We start from the raw sequence: 26,407 nt of genomic DNA on the forward strand, positions 1-26,407 counted from the left end.
AATTATTTTCAGTAAGAGGGAAAGGAAAGTGTAGCCTAGCACGGAGTTGCTGGCACAGGGCAGTGAATCAGTAGCCTAGTTTCTTGCAAAGATTTTTAGAAGCACCCCACAACAGTTACACCTGGATATCAAGACAGCGTCAAGAAAGCATTAGTATTACCCAAAATAAAAGCAGAATGGAAAAGAATATGAAAAAAAAATGCAAACTTGAATTATTCTTAAGAAAATACAAACCATCAGAAAACAGTATCTAGCTGTCCTGCAGAGACTCCACTCTCTGGATTCAGCTAGCTTCATCCAGTGTCACCAGAGCCTGCTAAGAGCACAAGTACATTAGGGCTCACACAGGACTAGGATTTATTGCAATTTCCAAGTCTGTCTGTTAAGGCTCAGCTAAGGAACTTCCTTCTTCCCTCCCCCTCCCTTACTGGAATTCCCTCATTAGTAAGCACATACTTCTTAGGAAAATTAGAAACTTAGAAACTTCTTAGAAACACAAACTTCTTAGAAAAACATCTGCAAGAAAATTTAGTCATCAATCACCCCTAGGTAAAAGGGAGGGAACACTTTAGGAGGTAAAACCAGAGCCAGATTTTGAATACCTGTGAGCAAGGTGCAAGGGAGGAAAGTCTGAAGTTTGCACACAAATAGATTGACAGCAGTTTTTGGCTATAATACAGATTTATATCCCTTGCTTTTCTCACCATTCTCCATGCTCATACCCAGAAGTAGATTCCATTACAAAGTGTGAGGCCTGTATCACAGTGGTATCTACATCTGAGAATTCTTCTTAAAATGGGATCACCTGAAGTTCTCTAAATTAGACAAACCAAGAGTTTGCACTCAACAAATGGACTATTTCTGTGAGTTAACCTGCATGAGAAAGCCTGAAGCAGGACCTGCATATATCCTTGAGCATAGAAAGAAGCTTTTACAGAAGTGCCAGGATATAAGTATGAATCCTTAAAAGCCTGTTACTGAATGAATTGCTAAAGAGCACAAAGCAAAGCTGGAGTGCCCGGTCTCCCCAAAACACGGGTCACCTTGTGATAATAACACTTGCCCCAAACATTTTTCTTCAAGTCAGTTCTCTGAACTGGCATGCTCTGAAGGTGTGTAATGCTTTGGGTGACTAAGTACTAATAGAAAGAGGCTTAGGTTGAACTGGGAAGAGATCAAACCAAGGAATGAAAGCAGCATCCTCACAGAAACTCAGTATAATGTGAATTTAGAGATGAGATTTTTGTTAGAAGATGATTACTGTTGTTTTCGTAGGAAAGTTCAAGGACCTGACAATTCTGTGAAATGGCAGTAGCTCTTATTTTAGTATTTTTATACAGAAAAGAGCTCTTGTCCAACATTTGTGTCAACTCAAAGAGGAAAAAAGTGTACTTTGACCAAAACAGTGCTCTGCAAGGAAAAAGAGACAAAAGAATTTTTAGCTCAAAACCAGGAGATTGCTCATATAGGATGATGCATAAATCACCTGGCCTTTGCAAAATTTTACAGTTAGCATAATTTGGGTAGCAATCAACCTGAATTATTGGTCAAATTCATTAGGCACATGGTAAGTACATAGGAAAGACAACCCCATCCTAATCTTTCCTCATCTTTTTTCTACAAGCATAAGCATCTTTAGCAGCAGAGGCAGCCCATGACAAACATTATTTTCAAATAAAATTCTTCCCACTAGTATTAAATAGTTCAGGCAGAAAGAGATTGTTACTGGTTTGGAGTAGCCCTTCCCCATAGTGATGTCACATGATAGATTCAGAAGTAGATACTGGAACTGCTCATCATCTTCTCAGTACTTAGCCAGGATTCCTCAAAACAGGGAGTCAACATCCATAGCAATGGCTACTCATATGGACTTGTGCCATAATGGATTCATTCAGGCAATCTATAATTAGGGACCTGCCCGGCAGGCTCACTCTAGCTAGCTTGTTGACTTAAGACTTATCACCTCGTCCCTGAGCACCTCATTCCATTTTCTACTTAAAATCATTTCCCCAGCATAACAGTCTTTTCTGATAAAGTTTGCCCCTTTCAGGCTCACGCCAATCGTTCTTCTTCTTTCCATGAGCACCAAAAAGTAGCTATTCTTCTGCCCCTTTGAACTGCACCAGCCCATCAAAAGCAGCAACCCCACAATCCTGAACACACTACTTTTTGCATTCACACAGCATAGTTCACTAACTGGAATACAGGATGCTAGAGCCACAGCAAACTGTCCCCCACAAATATATACCACACTTCCACTGCAGAAATACCACTTCAGGTCTGTTTTGAGGTGCCTAATAAGCACTTGATAAGCTCCTAAAATAACTTTCTTCACAGATGTTCTGACTACTCAGCCAGGTATTTCTATTACCTTTATGAAATGTCCATATATGCAAAGGATATTTTCTCCAAATGCAGAAGTTACTTTCATTTTTGTAGAGTCAGATATCAAAGAATTAAACTAGTAGTCAGAAGACAGTAGGTAGTTGAATGGGACAATTCCTTAAATTTCTTGCTGCTGTGTGTCTTGTTAATAAAGGAATCAGCTCGAGATTTTTTTCAACAGCTTGTTTGTCAGAGAACTTATTTTTACAGTCATCATGAGCAGAACCATTCACTAACCTCTAGAAATCCTCCTACCATCTAAACTGTCTGCACTGGGTTAAGGAGCTGGAAGAATGTCTGTGTCCTAACCACATGGAATTGGGATTCTCAGATCCACTGACCTCTTCAGCTTGCTAAGCCTAAGTTCTTCCCAAGAAGAGTGAAGAAGTGTTGCCTGAGAAAAGTAAGTTATTTATTCTTAATGAAATTAAACTGTTGATAAATCAGAAACACCAGAGAAATCCTGTAACTTTTTACTATCTTAAGAACTGTTTTACATGGTAATAATATGTGGTACCAACATGGTACCCAAGCCTACAGCAGCAAGGAGCTCCAACTCTGCAGCTCCCAAGCCAACATAGACACAAAAACACCCTAAACATTTTTTGCTCTTGTATGAGCTTTCAGGCAGGAATTCTCTTAGGTGCTGTGCATCACTTGAAGAATAATCTGAGGTCCTACTTAGGAACAGGAACGACTAGGATCCCTTCAAATGCAACAGGATACATACTTGGCTGCTTCTTATGAAATAAAGAAGACTGGTAAAAAAAACCAGCTTAAAACATCCCTCTTTAACTGGAAATTGCATTAGACACTGCCAAATAGCTGTTTAATGGGGATATATCATACGCATGCTGTGCAGCTTCAGAGGTTTTGCACTTCTAAGACTTCTTTTATCTGTGGACTACAGCACATTTACTAGGAAAAGGGCCCTGACACGTACCTGCAAGGCAGGCATTATCCCACTCTAGGTGAAAAGCTTTAGAGATGGTAACTCACTCAAATTCACAAAACAAAATAGTAGAAAAGATAAAAGAGAGCACAATCTTCAGGCATTTAATGCCTGGTAAGCTATTCTCCCTCAGCCTCCAGTCATGTTCATAGTTACCAACCAAAAGCACATCCAAGAGCAGATAATGCAGCACTATGGTCAGGTGTAGCACTTGGTTAACTCCTCACAGCTCAGAGCTCTTTCCTCCTAGCTCTGAGCAATTACAGCTGTGGCTTCATTTACATGCAGTGTTTGAACTACAGGGAAGCACCTGCTGATTCAGCCTGAGTGTCTAACATAGGAAATAAGAGGATAACACTGGACAGCAGGGAATGAAATGGTGCTATTGCTTTAACTTAACCAGTACAGGCAACACCTTTCAAGAGGGAGGGTTAACCAAAAACCTATCATTGTTCTCTTATACTCCTGCATGAGTGTTGCACTGTGGACAAAACAGATTACCACTATGTACTATCCTCAATTTTTTATCTGTCAAGGAAAGGTTGGGTAGAAATATGCAAAAAGGAACCAAAGGTACCAAAGCTAGAGTCAGTCCAGTTGAGTGGCTAAGTGGCATGTTTGTTGTGGAGTTACTTAACTTGTTTGGGCTTTTTAAAGAGGTTACACATGTAATAATCTAAATACAAGAATTAAACTGCATGGATCCAAGTCTCAAATTCCACCTAAGAGTAACATGCCAGTTTTTGTTATAAAACTAACTTATAATTTCATTACTAGCTTACCCAAAAACCATAAAATACTAACCCTCACTAGCAGAGAGGCAAGTTATTCCTTCACTGAGCTGCAACAGCCTGCTTATCCTTCTGACAACAGCTGGTACCTTCCCTATCAAAGGAGACTGCTCAAAACTAGAAATTTAACACTATCCTGATGCTCCAAGTTTGACAGAGACTTAGAGCATCCATGTAAGAGTCTGGAGCTTTCCATCACATTTGACATGTTTACTCACTGTTTGAAAGACTTGAAAATCCTCTCAAGTTACCTAATCACATTCTCTGACAAGTTGAAGATACTTGACATTCCTGCCTTCTCTGTCCTACCTTTGGGGCAAACTAAGTGTAAACAGGGCACCAACACAACTACAGCAGGGCCAAGTACCATTTAGGATCTCAAAGGAGTACCCTTTGAGGTTAGCACAACACAGAAGATTGAGACACTGTCCTTTGCTATCACCTAACTAACCTGTGGCATAGAAAGCACTGGGAGAGGCAGTGAAGGATGAGTTTGGTTTTGCTTCCAGTGATGGCACTTCCTCTCAGCCCTAAGGCTAGAAACACATGGTAGCTCCTCTGCAAAAGAAAAAATAAACAGTTATCCACTTAACTAGTAACAGAAATAGAGTAAGGCATCCCAAAACAAGCAATGGGGAAGCACATTCAAAAAGGCAAAGACCTCCTTCAAATCCTCAATCTAAAAGGGACAGACAAGAACAGAGAAAGTACCCAGTCAGATGTGGCATTTAATTCTCAAGATGGCTTACAACTTGCATAGCTTCTTCCTGAAAACTTTCAGGGCAATTCCTTTGGATTGTTCCCACTCAACAGATTTGTGGCACAATATGCACACTTTTGACAATCCAGCATAGTATACTTATGCAGGAAGAGAAGAATCAAGTAGGAGTACTGTTGACATCATTCCCTTTCTCAAAGAAATCCACTCAGCTGCTGACAAGCCCAGAGTTAAAAATATCACATCAGGCATGTACCTTTGTGGGAGACCAGCAGTTACAGGCTTTGGCAGATGAACCCAAGCCAAGTGCTCAAAGAGGTTACAGAAGTTGCATGCCTGCTTTAGGAACTGTTTTGCCACCTCAGTATTGCTCTTCCCCATCCAACACAGCAATGTCCACCAAGGCCAGTATCAAACAGGGTTGGCTGGATAAATGCAGCCACACAACCATAATCAAGTGCAGTATTCATGATAAAACCAGAAGCTGAACAGCTCAGACTCAACACTTAATTACTGGAGCAAAGATCTGCTGAAAGAGTGATTGAGAGCCTTAAAGGATTTTCTCACCTGCTAAATTCAGTTACTAGACTTGAGCAGAAGTCTCCCTGGTTTCTATCTTCACCTCTTTCTTATTTGGACAAGCCCACCTCGTAGAGACTGATGCAGTAGTCAGCATCTGCTGTAACTCCTCAGTCATCCAGCCCCGTGGGTGCAGAAGTACTGCACAGCAAGTTACGTTTAGATACTTTGTAACTAGGAAATGCAAAGCTGCAGTAGGCTTGGAAGGAAACACAGACACCACACTGAGTTTGTTCAACAGCTGCACTCTGAAGTAAACAAAGCACTGAACAGAAAAAATAAGCATCAGGTGTGTATTTTGGCAATTATACACCCACTGTATTAGTATAGGACAAGGTACCTTTAAAACAAAGTCCTTAAAAAGCCTGTGATTTACTTTGTTGAAGAGTAAAGATCCTAAGCCTAGTGAATTTAAATCCTTCAATTCCTAAGGTTCAAAGCCTTAACACACTGGGGGAGCACCACTCCAAAGAACACAGTCTAAAGAGAAAATACAAGTCTTACTGCATTTTAGGCTCCGTTTTTGACCACATTGAAGCTACTCATGAGTTGTCCAACTTAAAACAACCTGAGCAAATTACCAGAACAGCGATCCTCAATTCCAAAAGCAGGCTCAGATGAGACTTGAGACTGTCTTCAAAAGCCAGATGCATAACTCAATCTTTGTTCATTCAGTACTATCATCTAGCTACATCTTCCACTAGCCTTTTTGAGTTACTTCCAGAGGTAATTGTTCAATTTCCAGTTCAAAGCACTTTATAACTAAGCATGCAAGAAGGCCATGACTGAGATACCTTATCAGTATGCTGCACACCAATGCCTACACCTCTAAATGGCACAAATGGTCAATTAATTATATTATTGGTCAGGCAGACTATTCAAGTGGAATTAAAGCATCTAATTAGCTTTCACCAACAGCATGCTGAATGAATGTTGAACTAATACATCATTACTAGAAGCCACAGAAAATTTAAAGATTAGATTTAAAAGCAGAGTCTCACAAGCAGTTCTGATCTTGGAAAGTCAAGTCACATACCAGTTTTCCTTCTTGGTAGTAAGCAAGTAGAGACAGCCAATTATGCAACCAAACACCTTTTAACCTTCTATAGCCACACAAACACTGAATATCCTAAGTTTCACTCTTCAAAAGACCAAGAAAGTGTTAGAGAGCACACAGGCAACAGTATTCAAAGCTAAGCAGTTCCTTTAGGAGATTAACCTAAAGGTTAGGAGAGCACACCTGTAGCTAACTTGCACGTACAGACCAAGTTCCCAAGTCTGCACAGTCTTCCATGGTACTGCAAATAAAGTGATGTGCATTTTATCTACATGGTTTGAGGTAAAACAGGTTTTACCACACCGCTGATGCAGTTCCGCACTGTGTAATTCTGAAATTCTGTCTTGGCTAGCTTTCCATTTTACCATCAAAGTATCTGATTCTTTGCTCAAACCTCCAGGCTCTTAGAGAAGGGAATGCTGCCACTCTTCCACAGTGGGCTCCTCTCAGAAAAGCTTTATTCTCAGACTAAAAAGGTGTGAGTACCCCCAGATCTTGCTTCTGGATGGCATCCCATAATATTTAATAATTCAGCTTGGGAGGTGTTTCCTGGATGATTTCCATTGCTCCTCCTCACATCTCTCTCACACGCTAGAGCACAGCTGTGTGCTCAGCACACCCCTCCAGCCCGAGGCTGGTGCTCCGGGTCACAAGGCAGCCATTCCCTGCCCAGCCAGGGCCACGAGAGGGCAGGATTCTGGGCCAGGGACACACATGGCCCTCTGCTTCTTAGGGAACTCACACTTCCCTATCAGCTCCCTCTCCACAGGCATCACATCACCACTGGATGCTCGTGCCTACAACCACATAAAAACATCTTATGGTTATCATAACTGCCCCCATGCAAGATTTCAGCCTTTAGCTTACATCAGCCAATTCACCTAATCAAGCCAGAAATCACATCAACCCACATACTCCCACCCTGACACACCACTGTGTACATTGGTCAAGTTTTCGCCATCGCATTTCAAGTCCCTCGGTAATTTAGACAGCAGAAAGGATTTCTGAGCATTCTCTGCCTCATATGCAGACAGCAACAATCTCTCGTTTCCTTCCGGGCTAAATTCAACTTCGCTACAAATTCCAGATCTACTTCCCTCATTTCCATCAAGGGCCTTGTTCACACTTGCAGACAATATTTTAACATACTGTGTTTACAGACACCAGGACAGATTTCCACTTTCCCATGCTGCAAACCTAAACAAGAAGAACTGAAAGCAACTGACAATCCTGCATTCATATTTAACAAGTAACAGATGAACAGAGAAGTCCTGCACTCACCAGAATCATCTCAATATTCTACTTTACAGAAGTACTGAAATACTTGACAATGGAAAGTAAAAAGCAGCTGTCAAAATCTTTGCACGGGTTGGTCATAGGACTTAATAGCAGAGAGAATGTAGATGTTAAGAGCCTAAATTAACAGCATGCCCTAGCTAGGCTAGATCTAGTTCACCACACCTGAGGGCTTGGTTTCCTTTCCCTATTCAGACGAAGACTTTTCAGAATACATATGGGGCCAAAGCCATCCACCAACACCTCTTGAAAATTCAGTTCCTAGTGCACTGTGGATAGCTCTTCCATGTTCTGAGGAGCCACATCATCCCCTCAAGTGCTGCTCCACATTCAATTTGAAACCACCTTGCCCAGGGCAGCACACAGCAGTTTCATAACCAGTGTGATACAATCCCATGGTGCAGTTCATTAGGTGGAAATACAATATGACCAGGTATACCAGTTCAAAGCACCTCCAGGTCATAACCAGCTTCATGAAGTCCAGGCAATACCCTTATCAGATCATAGATATGTGTTGTACAGCTGCTGGCAAAGGTGGGCATCCTTGCAGAGTCCAAAAGCACATGTAAACAATTTGGATCTATCCACTAACCACTATACTAGGTTTGCAGGGAAAACTTCCAAACAAGTGGCAGGATAAAACTAATTATAATGCCAAGGTTGGGACATACGAGTCATCCCAGATCTCTGCTGGAGAGATGGATAGTGTTCTTCTAGAAGATAAACTCTTGTAGATAGCCCTGTGTTCAATTAGACCTACACTAGGTGCAGCACAGATAGGAAGTTTTGCCAGCACAGGACACTAGCAAAGTGCTCCTGTGATGAAAGTAGAGTCTTCAACTAAAGTCAGCCAAGACACCCTTAACTAGTCTCACATTGAACTGGTCTTCATCACTGCACGTTAGCAAAGAAATCTGCTCCTGCTTTGAGACATAGCCCCTATTCACGGGGAAGGGAGGGATAAATCCTCTCTATTCAACAAGTTCCACATAGAGCCTTAGCCTACTCCAAAAGGCTAAATAAATAGTTTGTCTTACTCTTCGTTGGAAGTAAAGTTACTTCTAATGCATGTAACACTTGGCTGGAACATCGTAACAGAACACTGCAACTTTTAACACAAACCTAGGACTAGGGGTCTACCGTGATTTTAGTAGATATTAACCTTTGTTCCTTTCCTTAGTGGTCAACTCACGGTGAGTGCACACAAGTTCTTCTTTCTTGAAGGAGCCAGCATGAAGAACTTTGTATTACAAACAACAACAACAAAAAAAAACACTTGGAACTCATTACTCTGTACAGAGGGTAAGAAGCATAGCTGTAGCAGTATAGCCCCTAAGAGTACAGGAAAGGAAAGCAATGCTTTATCTTTAACTTGAAGCCGAACATCAGAGCTGTAAATCCTTTTTCCCCGGGAGTTATATAACAGGAGAGCATTAAAGTTCGTAAATAGCACTTCCAGACTTCAGCTGGTGCACTTAACTGCTCCTAAGTCACCATTGCCTCTTGCTTAGAGCCAAATACCAGGTACTATCACTGAACCAACACCTCTAATCCAGTGATGTACAAGCATATGGATGGTGGGATGAGTTAATAAACTAGTCTTTGAGAACAATGAAGAAGTTGGGTTTCTCAAACAGGAGAAATGCACCTACTGTCACTAAGCTGAGAGTCCAGTCTCCCAAAGATAACAGCTGCAAGGAGCCATGGAATCTTTAATTACTGTGCTTTTAGAAGCTATTTCAAAGGTTATCCTTACTTGATTCACTAGTATGTGGCACAGAAGGAACACCTGAAGCACTTCCAAGTGTTTTAAATTGCCTGATAACTAGAGGTGCTAAGCCAGTAGAAACAAAGAGTCCATTTTCAGCGTGGTCCATCCCTAGAGCCAGCATAGGCTGGCTGTCAGCAACTGCAGTATCATAATGAGAGCTCTACACTCTAAAAGCTGCTCCACTTCCACAATATGTCAGCACTTCAACCAGGAGGCTAGAGTTACCTAGATCACCTTCAGTAGCTGTTCTTCATCCAGACTTGATCACCAAGGCAAGTGGCTAAATCCAACTCCAGCCTCACAACCAGAAGACAAAATTGGTCAGTCCAGCCACAGCTGTTGTCTGGCTGTAACTCACAGCAGGCCAAAGCACCATATTCAACACATAGCCAGGGATCAGAAAATATGCCTGGACATGAGCTTGGAAACACAGACCACAGAATGGATGCAGCATAAAGGATGGTTTATGAGCAGAAAATCAACTTGGAAACAGGAGGCTGTTCCAGCTTGAGTGTACCCAACTAAACTTGTTGCCTGTTGCACTTAAATGCTAACAATCTTAACTCAAACAGTGGTACTTTGATATCTAGGATAATTATTTTTTTGATTACTACATTTTACTTTAAGTTTGTACTTTCCACTATATCCTGTCAAAAGGACTCACATACTGCAAGTAAAGTTATAGAGTTTCTTTAGTGCTTTAAAGTGTAAGGTCAGTGTTTGTGAATTACTACAGTGGCCTACTCTTCATAGGACTTTGAGAAACTATTTGGTAAAGGCTTAAAACCTCATATTAAAATGCTAGAAGTTGTCAGATTCTGGAAATTTAAAAAAATTTATCCCTATCCTGTTTGGAGATTGTTGGTGACCAAAATGACTAGCTTCTATAAGTTTCCCAAGTCAAAGTGTGTCAGGAGACACAATATTTGGCAGTCCTTTTTCAGAATTATTCAGTACCAGGACCAGTTATAGCACTTACTGCTAACTGTGTGGTCTCTTCCCCTTCCAAATGGGTAAAATGCAAAGCCAGTCCCTACCTTTGGATGTGATAGCCCTGCCATACCAAAATTTTCAGAAGCTCTTCATGGAGCCAGAAATTAATAGCATGTAGGTACTTGAATACATGTGGGATTTAGCACTCAACTCACTGCCAGAGAACTTCCATCTATATGCCATGATCTGAAACATCTATAGTGTGTAGAAGCTAGAACCCCAAAGAACTTCAAGGTGATCAGGCTTTCCCTTTCCTTACTATGAAGTCACCCCAAATAAGTCACACACATGCCTGCAAAGCAGCTGTTTGCAAATTGTACAGAACTGCAGTGCTCTGGAGGTAAACACATTCATATGGAAAAAACAGAGTAACACAATCAACCTGAAATCTACATTCATATGGGAACAGAACTTGAAAGTACTCAGGCAATTTGAGGCTACATCCTAAAAAATTAAAAGCACAGACTAGAACTTAGGCTAGACAACATCTTCTCTGATATTGCTTAGGTGTACTGTCACCTTTCACAGCAAAACCACATGGAGCCTCTCCTAGACATCCACACTGCCTTGACAAGGACTGAAGCAGGTGACTTCAAGGCATAACCAGTTTGACTGACGTGTGAACCCCATGTTGGTGGTACTTTCAGAAGCAAAACCATTGCTAACTCTGCTGTGAGCTTTGCAATCCAAGGCAGCATTGCAGAAGCAGCAATGTTGACTCACAGTGTAAAGCCTTGTCTGACCACCTGTATTGGGTTTACATGGCAAAGTTTTGGTAGCAGCTGCAGAGGTGGTCTCCCTGAGAAGACATGGGGTGCCCTGTGCTGGACAGAGCTGGTTCCATACCACACCCACCACAGGCCAAAGAGCAGCCCATCAACCAGGCTGACAGTGCCTCCGAGAGCAAACTTAAAGGGCAAAATGGCACATGGCATGGGAAGCAGGCCGGGAAGTGAGAAGCCACAGCACAATCAAGATCAGTGAAGGAGTCTTTGATACCAAAGTAGAGATTCCTCTGCAGCCCACGGAGGAGCAGGTCTTGCCCTGCAGCCCCTGGAAAGATGCCACACACAGCAGGTCAGCATTTTCTGAAAGAAAGCTGCACCCCATAGAGTGGCCATGATGGAGCAGATTTTTTCTGGAAGATTGAAGTCGCTAAGTAAAACCAATGCTGGAGCATAGGAAGAAGTGAGGAGGGGTCTGGCAGCTGGGCAAGGCCAACCAACCACACAAGCAAGGACAAAAGCAGAAACATTTCCAGTTTGCAGATTCTAGGCACAATCCTCATAATCCAGCCAAGAACAATCCATGCTGTTTGGTCCTGTGGATAACTTGGTGCTTGCTCATCATTAGAGGTACTGTAGTATCAGTGAGGCTTAAGAAATACAGGGATGGTCTGAAATCTAGAAAGGCAGCTTTTCCTGGCATAAGTGAATAAACCAGTAAATAAATCAACCAAGGGAAGAAAGAGGAAATTAATTGAATGCAAGTGATTAATTACAATTCTGTTTAATTTTGTCACTGTCTGACACCAACTCAGAGATTTTGAGCTCTCCCATCTTTCCAGAACTGTTGAACTTTTCTAGCCCAAGAGCTCATATTGCAATAACCAAAGTGGATTACAAGCTTCAACTGAGACAGACACTTGCCAGATATCAATTCAGCCCTTCACAATTGTCTCTTTAATATCTTGTAACATTTGTTGAATCAGTGCCATTTGAGCTTTAAAGGGGGATGACTTTATAATCTCACTCAATTTCCACAAAAACTTTCCCCAAACAGGAATCACATTTGAAGGGAAGCCTCCGACAAAATCAAGCTCACTGTCTGAAAGCAGTAAATCCAACTAAAACTGTTCAAGCTGAGCAGACTCTGCATACAGCACTAGATAGAACATAGATGTTGTCCTACAATACAGCTAGAAATACTTCCCAAGAGTCAGCTGTACATTAAAATAATCCCCAGCTGAGAACAAGACATCACTGGGTACCATCAACTTCCTCCCCAATGAACACCTAAGATAAAGGCATGTCACTCCCTAAAGTAAGGGGAAACTTCATGGTGCTTTTCCTTCACTTCAGGGATGTGAAGCTCTAAGCCAAGTATTCAAGATGAACAAGAAGCCAGAGCAGCAGCTTAATTTGATAAGAGTTTCAGTTAAAGAGTGGATACTGCAGCAGCTGCTTCATCAGAAGAAAAAAGGTCAGAGCTCGGGAAAGTAAGAAAATACTCCCTTCACTTTGCATAAGAAATGCTTCCTCAAACTCTGTCCCTTTCCAATTTTAAGAGGTTTCCTCCATTGAAATCCATCAAATCCTGACTGCAATTTAGTATAGGTCATCAACTAAAGAAGCTTCATCAGTGTCAGCATTTATAAATGCTGTCTTCACTTAGTATCTTGTTGAATCCAGTTGTGACTACATTCAGATGTTTTGTGTAAACAATGCCTAGCACTGGTGTCAATCACCTCACAATAAAACAGATGCCAAGAGAGTCTTGTATTTTTAAATCAACATCTGCTAGTGAAACAAAAGCCACTAGCAAGTCCCACTAAAGCAATTTTAGATAAGTACAATTCTACCCATCTGAACACTGGCATGAGATTTAACAAGATTATCTCTTCTCATTTGATCCTAATTGGTTGCCTTAGGAAATGCATGGATATGCGTGAACATCAGTCTGCCATACAGTGAAGAACTGACATGCTTGGCTTAGGCTATTTGTGGTAACCCCTAGGTTTGCTTTCTAATAAATACTAACCAGAGACAAGCCAAAGATAACACCCTATTTTGTCCTCTTAATCTGAGGTGACCTCATCATGTCTATAATCAGCCTTCTGGCACTTCCTGAATACAAGTGCTTATATTCTCCACAGTTTCATGAAAGGTAAAGACAAAGAAAGAAGTGAAAGTAATTTTTAGCTTTTGCTCTGACATGCAACACTTAATCATTGCCCTGAAAGGTTGGTTATAGCTTTATAAGTGAGTTTATCAATGCTGAACAAACTGAAGGAAAACATGTCAAGTGGAATATATGTTTAGTTTAACTTGATTTACTTGCCCTAGTGATTCCAAAGAAAAGCATGAATTCCTGAAATTGGACACACCTTTACCAGGAGGAAGGCTTCAGGCACAATTCAGGAAAAACTACCAAGTTCAGAATTGTTCTCCCACTCCTGTTGTCCTGCCCGAACAGAGGCACACCCAGGGTGTATATCTCTTAAGAGGGAATGAAGCAGATTTGACAGGAGTCTAGATAAAGGAAAAGCTAGTCAGAAGCTATTCAGTAGGTAACACTATTAATGGGCAGACTAACTTGGAAGTAGTTGTAGTAGAAGCTTTCTACTTAAGGTCAGATGTGGAAATTTCCTTAACAAAAGCAATAAAGAGCTAAGGTTGCATGGGATACCTGAGAAGGTTTGAAGTTTAACAGCAAGAACAGTTTCTATGGTAAAATACCTACCTTTTTTAAACATGGGGGAAGAAAGAGCTATGCCTCTCTAGTTCACAATTCTTTGCTACAGAGAAAAACTTGCCTAGAGTTGAAGTTAAACTTTTTATTTGGGGCTGTCATTCACTTAAGAGCACACTGTTGCTTGATTTTTTTAATCAAACCTTTGTCTTCATATTGCATGAGGTTCTACTACCGAACTCTTCCCCAATTCTGGGACTTCAGCAGAGGCCGGGGAAAAAATCCCTCAATTATGTGAAGCAACTGTGGAAACAAGTTTGGTTTTGTTTGCCAACAGAACTAGAAGCAAAACTTGAGGACTTTTAGGTAAATTCTTAGAGTTCCAACAGGAAACTTAGAAACTTAGTTTGCTTATGACATCAGCTATTCAAGCTGGATCTGATTCTCAAATCTTTGGGCTCAAAATGTACTTGTCATACAATTGGGCAAAATCCAGAAACATTGAGGGACAGGTTTTAGGAATGCTTAAATTTATTCAAGTGTGGTAAATTATTTCCTCCCACTCAGTTCCAGTTTCAGCACCAAAAAGCTCCTAGTGTTCTAGAAGATATACTGTGTTCTTCTTAAGTTAATTACACAGGTAAAACTCGATTTGGAAGTTGGAACTGACTTTTTTTTTAATTACTTTCATGCAAGAAGGATAGCTTCATCCTCCTAGGATAAAAGCTAACATCTACACATCATATCTGTTTACACACCAAGAGATTTTAAAAAACAGTGCAAATGAGTTAGGATGCTTCATCCTATGGGTGCGTTCAAATCCAGATTAGAAATCTGCAAAACATACACTGCAGTATGCTAATGAGCAACAGCTAGTTTCAGCTCCAACACTGCTGCCAAAGCGCCTCAGGTGAAGAAGCACTTTTGTGGTAAAGAAAAGATCAACTTCTCTTCACAACCCAGCTAGTTTGGAGCTCCTTTAGGTATCTATTGCTCACAACAAAAATCCTGAAATTTATACAGCCTCACTGAAAACTGAAGAGGAAACCCGAAGTTTCACACCAAATGCTTTCCACTCCCTGTCCTAGTCAACCTTAAGAGATGCCCTATTTTAGTAACAAAATGGCAAACATTTACTTTGTCCAGTTATTTAAAGCTCTATCAGCCACCTTAAATTTAATCCTGATTTTTCAGGATATACATGACTAATAGGTGAGCTGGGAAGTTCAAGAGAGCTCCAACAGTTAGATTTTAACAACTTCACATTTTAAGAAGGGTAGTAGCTTAGGTGGTCAAATCCAGCAGAGCACTATTTTTTTTCTACTAATACATTTGTTACTTCAGGGGAACTGAGGAGAGAACAAAACCTGACAGCCTTGGAAAACTTAAGTCTTCAACAGCTACAACTAGTAACATCCAGCTTACTTCAGAGACAACTAGACTACTCGATGTATGAGCCCTTAATTTAGAAAAAGAAAAGCAGCACTAAGTTGGAGCATAAGGCACCTTCTTAGTTCACTGTGAAGAGAACACTCAGCTCCCTGGAAACTCCTGAAGATGAGCACACAAAACAAAAAATTTGGGCTGACATACTTCCTTGTACTTCTAGACAATCGATTTAACAATCATTAATATACGCTACCACCAGCAAATTATGTCCATTTTGTAAAAGTCTGTAGAAATTGAAACTACTACTCCTTCTACAGTTCAAGCTTAAACTGGGAAAGTAAAGGGAGTCCAAGAGCAGTTACTGCCATTGAAAGAATGTCCTGACTCTATGAAGCAGAACATCCCTGGCTCTACAGAGTACCTAACAAGATAAAGCCCACAACAGACAGCTTTGACTTTCAAACTTGGGGGTACAATCCCTGCTCATAAAAATTCTCTCCGCACCTAAGCAATAATAAAGAAGGAAATACAGCCCATAGACACTGACAAAGTCAGGGGAATGCTAGTCTAGCAACCCTGATAAAAAAATCATTGCAAAATTCTTCAATGTTTGCCCCCTTTATGGAAAGCACGAGACATGTCAGGTAGCATAGCCACCAGCCACCACTGAAATACCTTATTACACCATGAGGTATTACCTATACAGTTAAGCAGTGTCACTTGGCCATCATTTCAGATTTTTACCTACAAAGCTAAAGGACAGCACCTCTAGAATAACCTGAGACCTTCAGGTACAGCAGGCAGAAGCATCAAACTGTAAGTTTTCTCTTACAATCAAAAACTAACCCCCTGGACATCTATATGTGCAGTGCATTTCCTATCCCATGGCAAGCACTTTCAGAAGTTAGGTTAAAACTACAGTCAGACAGATTTCTGCATCTGCATAATTCAGCTTAATTTCCAGGCATATTTCAGATGCATTGCAGCTAAGTGAGGGCGAATACCACCACCAGCTGAAGCACTGAGAATCCAACTGGCTACAGTTTACTACAACAGCAGGAAGATATGGCAGCACTTACACCCAATCCCTTACCTGACAGGACTCCAAAGCCTTGGCTGCAGACACTGGTATTGTTTTTAACTTTAAAAGGTGGATCAAGTTCTTCTAGATTTACATATTTTGAGGTTAAGATGCAGAAAGGGAAAAGAAGTCAAGCTAATCTCCAGAACTGTGGAGCAAAAAAATTATTGCATTAACACCACTGTTCATTTTACACATACCAGTCTCACAGATTTCTATGTTAAAAGTAATTTGCTTCAACTAAGCCCGAGATGCATACACATTAAAGCTCACATTTCTCTACAAGTCTGGAGTTGATAATACTCTAGTGTTCTGGATGCACACACATTTTTAAAAACTAATTTTGCGCACAGCTTATCTACTTTTGCAACACTTGTCTGCTTACTTTTAAGGGCAAAGGAATAAGCCAAATGCAAAACTCCAGGCAGAAGCCAACAACAGTTACCGCCATTCTGTATGGTAACTAAACCCAAATCAGAAGCAGCTTCTTGGCTCAGACAGAAACCTCTTCATCTGGCTAGTATCCACAAACTCCAACTCATTTATTATCCTCCACTTGGAAGGATAATAACTTTTTAGTTCTTAACTTGCACCTAGTTTCACCACGTATTTGTTTAAGCCCAAGTGTAGAATGCATATAAATCTGCTTCAAAGAAATGGGAAGTGGTTTGATGTACTAGCTGGAGTAGGTTCTTTAATCTTCATGCTACTCAAGGTAGTCTATGCTGCAACAAAAGATTACCATATCACATGTTTCTTACTAGCATGTATATGGTATACACAGAAGCAAGATCTAGAGATAACGTACATCTGGACATTAAAGGATTCCACTACCTCTACCAGGTGCTTTCACCTAAGGATGCTTCCTTATCTATTTGATTCCTGGTTCACTCCCCCTCCATACCATATGTGGTCATACTGCTTCTTGTGCAACCCACAACAGCCAGAGAATCTGAGACAGTTACCTTTACATTAAGGCTGTATTGGATTGTTTTAATTTGTTGGAGCATCAAACCCTAAAGTATTAGCTTTACTACTGAAGGATCATGTGATCTTATATTTTGGGTTCTCTATATACCCAAAGAAAAAGTTGTTAATCAACTATTCTGGACTCCATGGAATAATAGAACAAGCTCTATTCCATGCATCACAAGCCTACATATAGCAGCTAAGTTAGTGGAAGTTGCTCATCAAAAGGCAGAATATGGCGTCCCTGTGCAATTCAAATGAAAATTCTCAGTCATGAAACAGGGAAGAAAAAGGGATGGACAACATTTTCCACATTCCTTCTAGTCTGTGACCCAAGCAATGGTAACAGAGGACTGATGGCCAAGAGAAACTCTGAAACAGAATCTGCCCACTAAGTGTTTGGAACCTCTCCTCCCTATTTGAGGATCAGCACATCCCTCTCAATATGACTCCAACTATCATTAACTGGACCAATGGCCAAGAAAAACCTTAGAAAAACAAGTTATTTCATCTGTCCTACTTCTCCATCTTTCTTATCCCAACACATCTTCCCTTCCCCTTACTATAATTCTGTCAGAGGCTCTCCAATGAGAAAGCCCTCACTTTTTTTCAGTCTCTCAACCCCATCTTTAATCACCATCTCAGTGGCACAGAAAGAGCACACTTCTTCCACTCTGAATAGGGTAAAATTACATTATTTTAGTTTGTCACAAGACTCAGAATAGAAAAAAATTCTATTAGGCCAATGCTCTTATAGCAGTGAATCAAATTTAACTTCAGACTGACAAGGGCTGCCACATAGCCTACAGAGCCAATGTCAACGGATTCACTGAATAGAATCTCAATAGTCTATGCCTTGCACAGAAGGAATGTTGCACACAAACAGTCAGCTTCCTTCCCCTTAGCCACTTCCAGCGTATGGGGCAAAGTGACCCAGTTTACAGAGCCCTGGCACATGCTCTGGGTCTATACTCAAGCAGTGACCAGTATGGTCCTCAGCAGCAGTTACTCAGGTACAATGCCCTGCTCACATTCATTCATTTACTTCATCCAGAGGTAAAAGAACTACAGCGCCAGCCCAAGAGGGGAGTCCAGGTGCCCATGGCAGAGCAAGTTATCTGCCTACACACACCAGTTTCTGTATGACTTCCTCCACCTGCATGAAGACTCTGCCAGCAGCACCGGTGGGTTGCTTGTCTAGGCTTTGCTGCCAGACTCTACTTGCCAAAATCCTGAGCCAACCTTGAATGATGCAGCCTCTGTTACTATAGTAACTGGTGTTATTTTCCTATCTCTAGGCTCAGACCTTGGGGGGACGTACTTAAGTTTGTTCTCATTCCATACCTACCACTCACTTGCCTGCTGCATAGGTACATGCCACTCCAAATGAAAACCTCTGTCAGTGGGCCCTCAAAAGCAGCTGGCCCAGCCACAAGCCAGTGGGAGGCAAAAATGCACAAACCCAACATGCAGGCATATCCTTCTGAGCAGGCTACAGCTGGGAGACCACCAGTGAAGAGTTTGACAGCCCAGGCAGCTGGAGGCTTATGAGGCCTTCCAGGCCACTGCTCTAAGGACACACTCAGAACAGAAACATCTGAGAGTCACAGAGTGAGTCAGGTTGGGAAGAACCACGGTGGCTTATCTGGTCCCACCTCCCTGCTCAAGTAGGGTCATCTTAAAGCACGTGACACAGGATTGCATCCACACGGTTCTTGAATATCTCCAGTGAGACAGACAGGACACCCTTCCACCAAGGGTGGTCCTTCCACCAAGGGTGTTATTCCAGGCTGCTGCTGATGCCTTGGCATCATCCAGTCAGGCTCAGGACAGTCTCCAGGGTACCCTGGAAGTGCCACACAGACTAAAGAGTGAATCCCTCCATAAACCAAAGCCGGTTTGCTCCATTGTCACCTGCGACAATGTAGGACTGCACTTTCAGCATGAAGACCTTCTACTCAGACAGCACAGACTTCCCTAGGAGCAGCTCTTGTAGAAAACCATAATAACCATATTTGTCACCTCAATTTTTAAAGGAATAGCATTGGTCAGAGGGCAGGCCCACTATATGAGGCAATGTTTTCCTCACCAAACAAGCAGATGACTCTTTTCTAAAACCCATGAATATTGCTAACATTATCAATATTGTTACTGCAGCATCCCACAGGCGCCTAAATTGCATCAGGAACCTACTTTAATAAAGAGAAAAAGCATCCAGGATATGAGGCATGAGGCTGGTTTCAAGGTAAGGCCTTATCCTGGGAAAGTTGCTCTCAGGCTGAAGAGCTGCTGATAGCCTGTATGAGGCCATATACAAAGAACTCTTTTGTAGGGTGGGTGGTTTTCACTGTCCTGAATAAAACTTTACACCCTGGTGTGACTAGCTATGCTTTCCTGTTGTTACTCTCCTAAAGCTACAATGCCTCCTCCCCTCAACACAAAAAAAAAAAAAAAAAGAGCACAGAGTTGCATTCAGAATACTTCTTCCTCATACCTACAAGCAGTAAAGTCATCACACACAGAAAGTTTCACATGGTTCACAGATAAGCTGCTGAACACAAGTTGTGACTGCTCATGTGAGCCAGTCAGAAGAGACAGCCAGCTACATACTAATTCCATCACATCCTGGTAGTTTCTCTGCATAAGCAAACATATCAAACTGACCTCCCACCTTATCCAGAAAGCTCCAGCATGGAATAGATTCACCCACATCAACGACAGTTCAGCTAGAGCAAGAACTACACAAAAAAGAGCTTCTCACAAATGAGCATAGGAAGCTTAGAGTCCCACCAATGCCATGACAGTAGTGAAGCTTGTAAGCTTCATAGTTCAAGTCACAACAGCTGCTACTCTGCCAGAGTATCACCTGAGGACCAAAGCAGTAAACTACTCTCACAGCACACCAAGCTCACCTCAAGGTCTGCTGTGCCACAAAGTCCCTGGACAGTGCATCATTACCAGAGAGATCGTGGCAGCTGCCAAGGGACTCTGACAGGAAGCCACCACACTGTCACACAGGATGCTTAAGTATGACAGCCAGCACCACAGCCTTCAGGGATCAGCTTTAGTTCCACCTGTATTGCTTCCATGTTTAGCTTTTAATGTTAGCATAAAGCTTATTGTGTAACACTTAACTGCACTGTCAGATGTGCCAGCACCAGAAGAACTGGGATTCACCAGCCAAGTGAGAGACAAATGGGGTTTTGTTTGTTTGGGGTTTTTTTGACATAGTAATGTCGCAATTAGTTTGAGATGGCAGGATAAGAACATCTAAGATATTTAAATAGCAGTATTAATATTTTAGAGCTACTACACTACTGAAATGAGTTTACAGTCATCTTACCAATTGCTTCAGGCCATCTGGAAATGAAAGAAGCCAAGACAGCATCTGCTCTGCACTGAAGATTACCTTAGCACACTAGAGCTAGAAACAGGAAAACTAATCCAAGAGGTTATTATTGTAGGTGTTCCATCAGCTACAGAGCTTGCTGCCACCACCAGCAAAAATACATGAGCAGCTTCTTTTTCTGTACCCAATCTTTTGCTGGCCAGGAATCTTTCATTAACAGCACAGCTCATTAACATGAGTGGGAATATTCTTGTAGCTGACTCTGAAGCTCAAGCAGTTAAAACACCAACTCCAAGACTACAAAAAGCAAGTAAAACCCTACAATATTTTTCTGTTTAGAACAGGGCCTTCTGTTCCAACAGGAACATAATGTTTTAATACTTTTCTACACAAGAATTAATCCTGTTCTTCAACACAGTTGCATACTGTTTAAAAAACACAACTCAGAGCAGTTTCTTTAGTACACATAAATTAATTCAGCTGACATTAAAGGTCTAAAAGGAGCAAGGAGAAGGAGAAATAAGCAACATAGCTCCAAACATAATTAGAGTTTCCACCTGGGTAAAAAACATCCCTCACCCAACCAAAACAAGCTATCTGTTTGCCATAGAGCAACAAATCTGTCCCATCTCTTTTCTAAATACTTGCCTTTGGGTACTTGTTTCGTCATTAAATGAATCTCTCCAATGTTAAAGAAATCTAAAAGCATTAAAGTGCTTCAGTCACTAGTTACTAGTGTAGACCTTTGCAAAGTAGAATGGTGATTAATCTCAAAAAAGAAACAAAATTCAGTCATTGAAAACCTATCCTAACATTCATTTTTCTGCAACGCTGCTGCCTCCTCCCAGAGGGGACAACAAAGCTGCAGGAGCCTTTTCAGCACTTTTTACCAAGACTCTTATTTGGTGTTCTAGCTAGTAGTCAACTGCAGCAGGAAATTCCCAATGCTCTGTGGCACTCCAGTTTATGCACTGGAATCTGTTGGTAGCATCACAGTTTTGCTATTTACTACCTTCCTTTTTAAGGGCACTGAACTGTAAGGTCTTCCCTTGTCTCCAATCAGCATGCCTTTCAGGGGAGGATATGACACATTTCCATGCATGAAATAGGAAGAACGTTAGAGTGACTCCCCTGTCCCCTCCTATCATCTTTTTGTCCTCTGAAGTCACTGGAGGGGTGCAGGTCCCCAGTCTTCCAGAATTCCAAGCCCATCCAAGATGTAGGATATCTTTTGACTGCTGCAGTCTCATTGTGTGCCTTCTGCAAGCATCCACCATTTCTCTGTGATAGTATTTGTCATTACTGCCACCAACAGTTCTCTGCCATACATGAAGTTCATAATGGTCAGGAGTTATACTCAGAAAGCAGAGGGCCAACACAGATCTTTCCCTGAACTAGAAAAAACAAAGGTCACACTTAATTGTCCAGATGGAGGAAAACAAAGCTTTGTGGCACAATCTATTTAATCTGCTATGAAAAAATACTGCTTAAATGCACCACACAGTAGGAGATGCAAGAGCCAGTCTGGTCAAGCTCCCCGTCTATCACTTTGGGTTCAAGGAGACGGGAAACAGCAAGACCTGCCTTGTCCCACACCCCAAATCTCATGCCAGCAGAGAAAAAGAGGCACACAGGAAGATCAAATGAATAGAAAATAAAGCTCAATTATCTTTTTCCAGAAGGTAGCATCCTTCAAACAGACATCTTTCAAGTATAGTCCCATGATGCTCTTTTGAGCTACAAAAGTAGAAGTGACCAGGTGATTGTGTAACACAGCAGAAGCTTTACTAGAGTCTGTCAAGTGAGGAAACAAGTCACACAGCAGCCTTGTCCTATTTCTAGGACATGATATTAGACTTCCTATGTGGCTTCACTTGGGACAGTTGTCAGTAACTGTCATTGGGCAACAGCATACATGCAAGAGCCAGATGTTTCCTACAAATCACTGACACCAAGCCTAAGGAATTCACATCACTGCTCATAGTTTCACTATAACAAGAAACAGCAAGCTTCATACATCTTTTGAGAGCCAGAAGTTCCCCAACAGACCTGTAGGTACTAGCTGCACTTTTAATTTACCTTGGTATTCAAGTAATTATCCTGAACTCACTTAATCTGAAAGTTTCATCCCTTATTGGCACAAGAGATGTAGATATACCTATTTCTCTTCGATACCTCTAGTTTTTCAACATTTTCTACAAATAGTAGTAACCATTCTCTTCTGTTTATGTATTTAGTAACAGTACTGGCTGCCTGTCTTAGAACACTACAGTAGCAAGAGAAATGCAAGTAGGAAGATCTAGAACTTGATTCAAGCATTATTGCTGGTCATTTGAATTCACTGAGTAGGACTAAAAACTGTTGTTCACCTTTAAAAGAGTTTCATCTTGCAAATATCGTAGTTCTAGCACTTACCATACAGAAAAGAGTGCAAAAGAGCAGGTATCACACTTAGCACTTGAACACCTACAAGAGCAGATCCCCAGAACTGCAGCACTGACACCTGGCCAGGGAGACTTCCTGACAGGAATACACTCTTGATCGCAAGTCCACACGAGAAATACATATTGGCGTAACCTGGTAGTCATTATTTAAGAAATTAATAATAAAGTATTTTTGTTTTTATTGGAACCTAAAGCATGCCACATTTATACTAATGACAGCTTTACTGGCAATGTCTAATTGCTGCAAGAGATGAAGGTCAGGGGCTTATATCAATCAACCTGGTTGCAAGCAAGCAAACCAAACTCCTCACCTTCACATGACACTTTGAGGGGCAAAAATACAGATTTCATGAGTAAGACATCCTGGAAATATACAGCTTTCCATTTAAGAGCTTGTAAAATCACTAGGTTAAAACTTTAAGATACGTCTTCCAACAGAACTACAGATGTTAGTGTTCACAGCTGATATTCTCCCCAGCCATGAAGGAAGAAATAGCAAAGTCAGTGTACTTACTTCAAGCAAAAAGTAAATCAGTAGTCCTTTGTATTTGGTTTCCCACTTCCCTGAAGCAGCTCCCACTCCAAGACAACATAGCACAGGGAGCAATTAAACTGCCTTGTAAAGTACAGTACAAAAAATGGTATATATGAAAACTGTTTGGTATACAGGCTCATTGTACAATCAGGCACTACCATCAGGATTTTTTTGTTTCAATTGTGCTTCATTCAAGCAGTTAGATACTTGTGCTGATGAAGATCCTAGTCACCCAGCCAGACTCTTACTTATCACCTTTAAATTTCCTCTCGATTTGAAATCACTCTGATCTTGAGGTTTATGCTTGATATCAGGTAATAAAGATATATGCATAACCCCCCTGTGTTGCCTGATCTTTTAAAGCAGGTCTCAGTAATTTATGGCACACACCAGTTCTGACTTAGAACCAGTGAGATCAGAACTAACAGTTGCTGTTACACATCTGGCCATAAAAGAGACTGCACAGCTGAACACAACAACATCAGTGCAGTCAGTAGTATGCTTTCCACAGCTCTGAGAAGCATTTAATAGCCTTCATGGTCAAACACTTCCATTAGAAAAAAAAGAACATTTCACTCAAGTCCCTTTTTGTTATACTTTGGCCAAGCAGGGATTTCAAAGACTCCTAGTCTTGCCTAACTATGGTCTAAGTTAATTAGGTACTGCACTTCAAGCATTTTAGATAGCATTTAGATGTGCAAAAATGCACATGGCCAATGCATCCAACAAGCCTGCAGAGTGGCAAGTTTATCCCACTTACCCAGAGCTATGCAGCAGCATTGGCCGAAGAACAGCTACTGTTTTGCAGCTTTATAATTGAAAACTCTCACGCCACTCCATAGTGATGCTGCAGCGGTAACACTCACTCACTGGGAGAACCATATTTAGAAAAATGTTGGGTTCTCCCCCAGAGCAATGTAATAGTCTGGTAAGTGAAATGAACAGCCCCAGCAAGAGTCAGGCATTGTCAGATTTAAAAAAAACAGAGCTAGACTCCTACAGGGAGAAACCTGGGCTGAAGGGATCTAGCTTTATTGGAAGGATTCATTTAATCCCTGCTTGAGAACATAAAAAAAGAAAAGTCCTAAAGCTATGTGCTGGAAACAGGGGCTATATTAAATGCAAGTCGAGCAATATAAAAACACAGCCTGCCAACCTCCCCCCTCCCGTGTTTTTCTGCAATAAATACCAACAAGTTAATAACCGGTGTATGAACTTCTCGCATGCAGCCGATACCCGGCTTTTAATAAGCGAGCAGGGGAGGCCCTGGCGAGGGTCTGCGCCCGGGGGTCGCGGGGCCGGGGGCGCTGCCCGGCGGCCGGGGCTCCACCTGCGGCGCTGACAGGGCGCGGGGGCGGCGGGCCGGGCCAGGGCGCTGCAACCTGCCGCGCCAGCTCACTTACCCGGCCCAGCTCACTTACCCGGGGCCCCGTGGCTCGGTGGCTGCGAGCCGGCGGCAAATGCACCAGCAGCAGCGCCAGCAGGAACGGGCGAGCCCCCGCGCTGCGCCAGGCCCGCGGCATCATCGTCCCTCGGGGCGGCGCGGCTCTGCAGCCACCAGAGGCGGCTCTCCCGGGCGGTGCAGCAGTGCCAGTCCCACGGCACCAGGCTCTCCGCCTCGGCCATGGGGATGCCCGTTATAAAGCCGCGGCGGGGCGGGGCCGGCCGGCACTGACCGCGCCGTGCGCCTATCGCCGTGCGGCCGCCGCCAATGGCGGGGCCGCGCCGCCTCGCCCGGCCCCTCGCCACCGGGCGGGCGGCGGAGGGCGCGGGGCGGGCGGCGTCCCCGAGCCCGCGGCACCTGGACATCCCGGCGGCACATAGAGCCCGCGGCGGCCGGGCGTGTGTGCGGGTGCCGGGCAGCCTCGGCTGGCCGCGGGGTACGGCCGGCCAGCGCGGCGGGCACTCCCCGCGGGGCTGCCGGGCTGCGCCGCCCTCCCCGAGGCCGTGCAGGGCATAGCTGGCCCAGCCCCGGGCGGGGGCAGTGACAGCTGAGCCATGCAGGCGGGCCGGGCTAGCGGGCAAGTAAATTTGGCATAGGAAACCACCGCATGGTCACAAACCGTGTTCATTTGGTCCTGGGGCCAAGGCTGCTATAGGAGCAAGCTTGTGCCTCAGGGAGAGCAGATCCTCGTGTCACCTCCGAGCCGAGGCATGGCTGAGCCACAGCCACGGATTCTACTTCTCCCTAAAGATCTTCCTCTGCATTCCCAGTTGCACAAGTAGCCCCAGAGCCCATTGCTTTGTATTGCCCAGCAAATCCTTCAGATCTCATGCAGGTGATGTGTTTGGGGTCTTTGGTAATACATGCCTTGCACCTGGGAAAATATCCCAAGTCCAAGTTTGGTACCTCTTGAGATGACAAGCCCATAGAGACTGTATGTGGGTCCCAGTTTGTCCAAGCACCAGGCACTCCTAGTAATGGGAAATTTGGGTAGAAAGTGAGCATTGTCATACAACGGGCAAGTTAGTGCAGCTGTGGAGCAGAAGGAAGAGGGGAAAATGGAGATGCATCTACCAGCAAAGCTCAGTATTTACAGGCATGTCTAAAGAGGGAGCAGTACCATGGCATTGCAACGGCAGCAAGCTGTTGGCCTGAGCATTGGAGGCAGCAAGTAATGCCAAGCCCTCTACCTGACAGAGGGACTGAGCAGTGGAGATATCTTGTGATCTAGACTGGCTTGCAT

At 42.7% G+C, this 26,407-nt stretch overlaps 1 protein-coding gene across 5 annotated transcripts in view; it reads right to left on the reverse strand.

The window, feature by feature from the left end:
* Nucleotides 1-25,343, reverse strand: part of SMOC1 (SPARC related modular calcium binding 1) — a 128,103-nt gene extending 102,760 nt beyond the window's left edge. For 4 of the 5 annotated variants that reach the window (XM_030949937.1, XM_030949939.1, XM_030949935.1 and 1 more), the window contains exon 1: nt 25,142-25,343. In XM_030949937.1, coding sequence (XP_030805797.1) covers nt 25,142-25,246 — 105 coding nt within the window. In that variant the 5' untranslated portion in view covers nt 25,247-25,343. Of the gene's footprint in view, nt 1-234; nt 302-25,141 lie in introns of those variants that run through there. The other variant, XM_030949938.1, reaches the window with a different exon arrangement.
* Nucleotides 25,344-26,407: the final 1,064 nt, after the last annotated feature.

The sequence above is a fragment of the Camarhynchus parvulus genome, chromosome 5, assembly GCF_901933205.1.
Source record: "Camarhynchus parvulus chromosome 5, STF_HiC, whole genome shotgun sequence".
NCBI classification, from domain to species: Eukaryota; Metazoa; Chordata; class Aves; order Passeriformes; family Thraupidae; genus Camarhynchus; species Camarhynchus parvulus.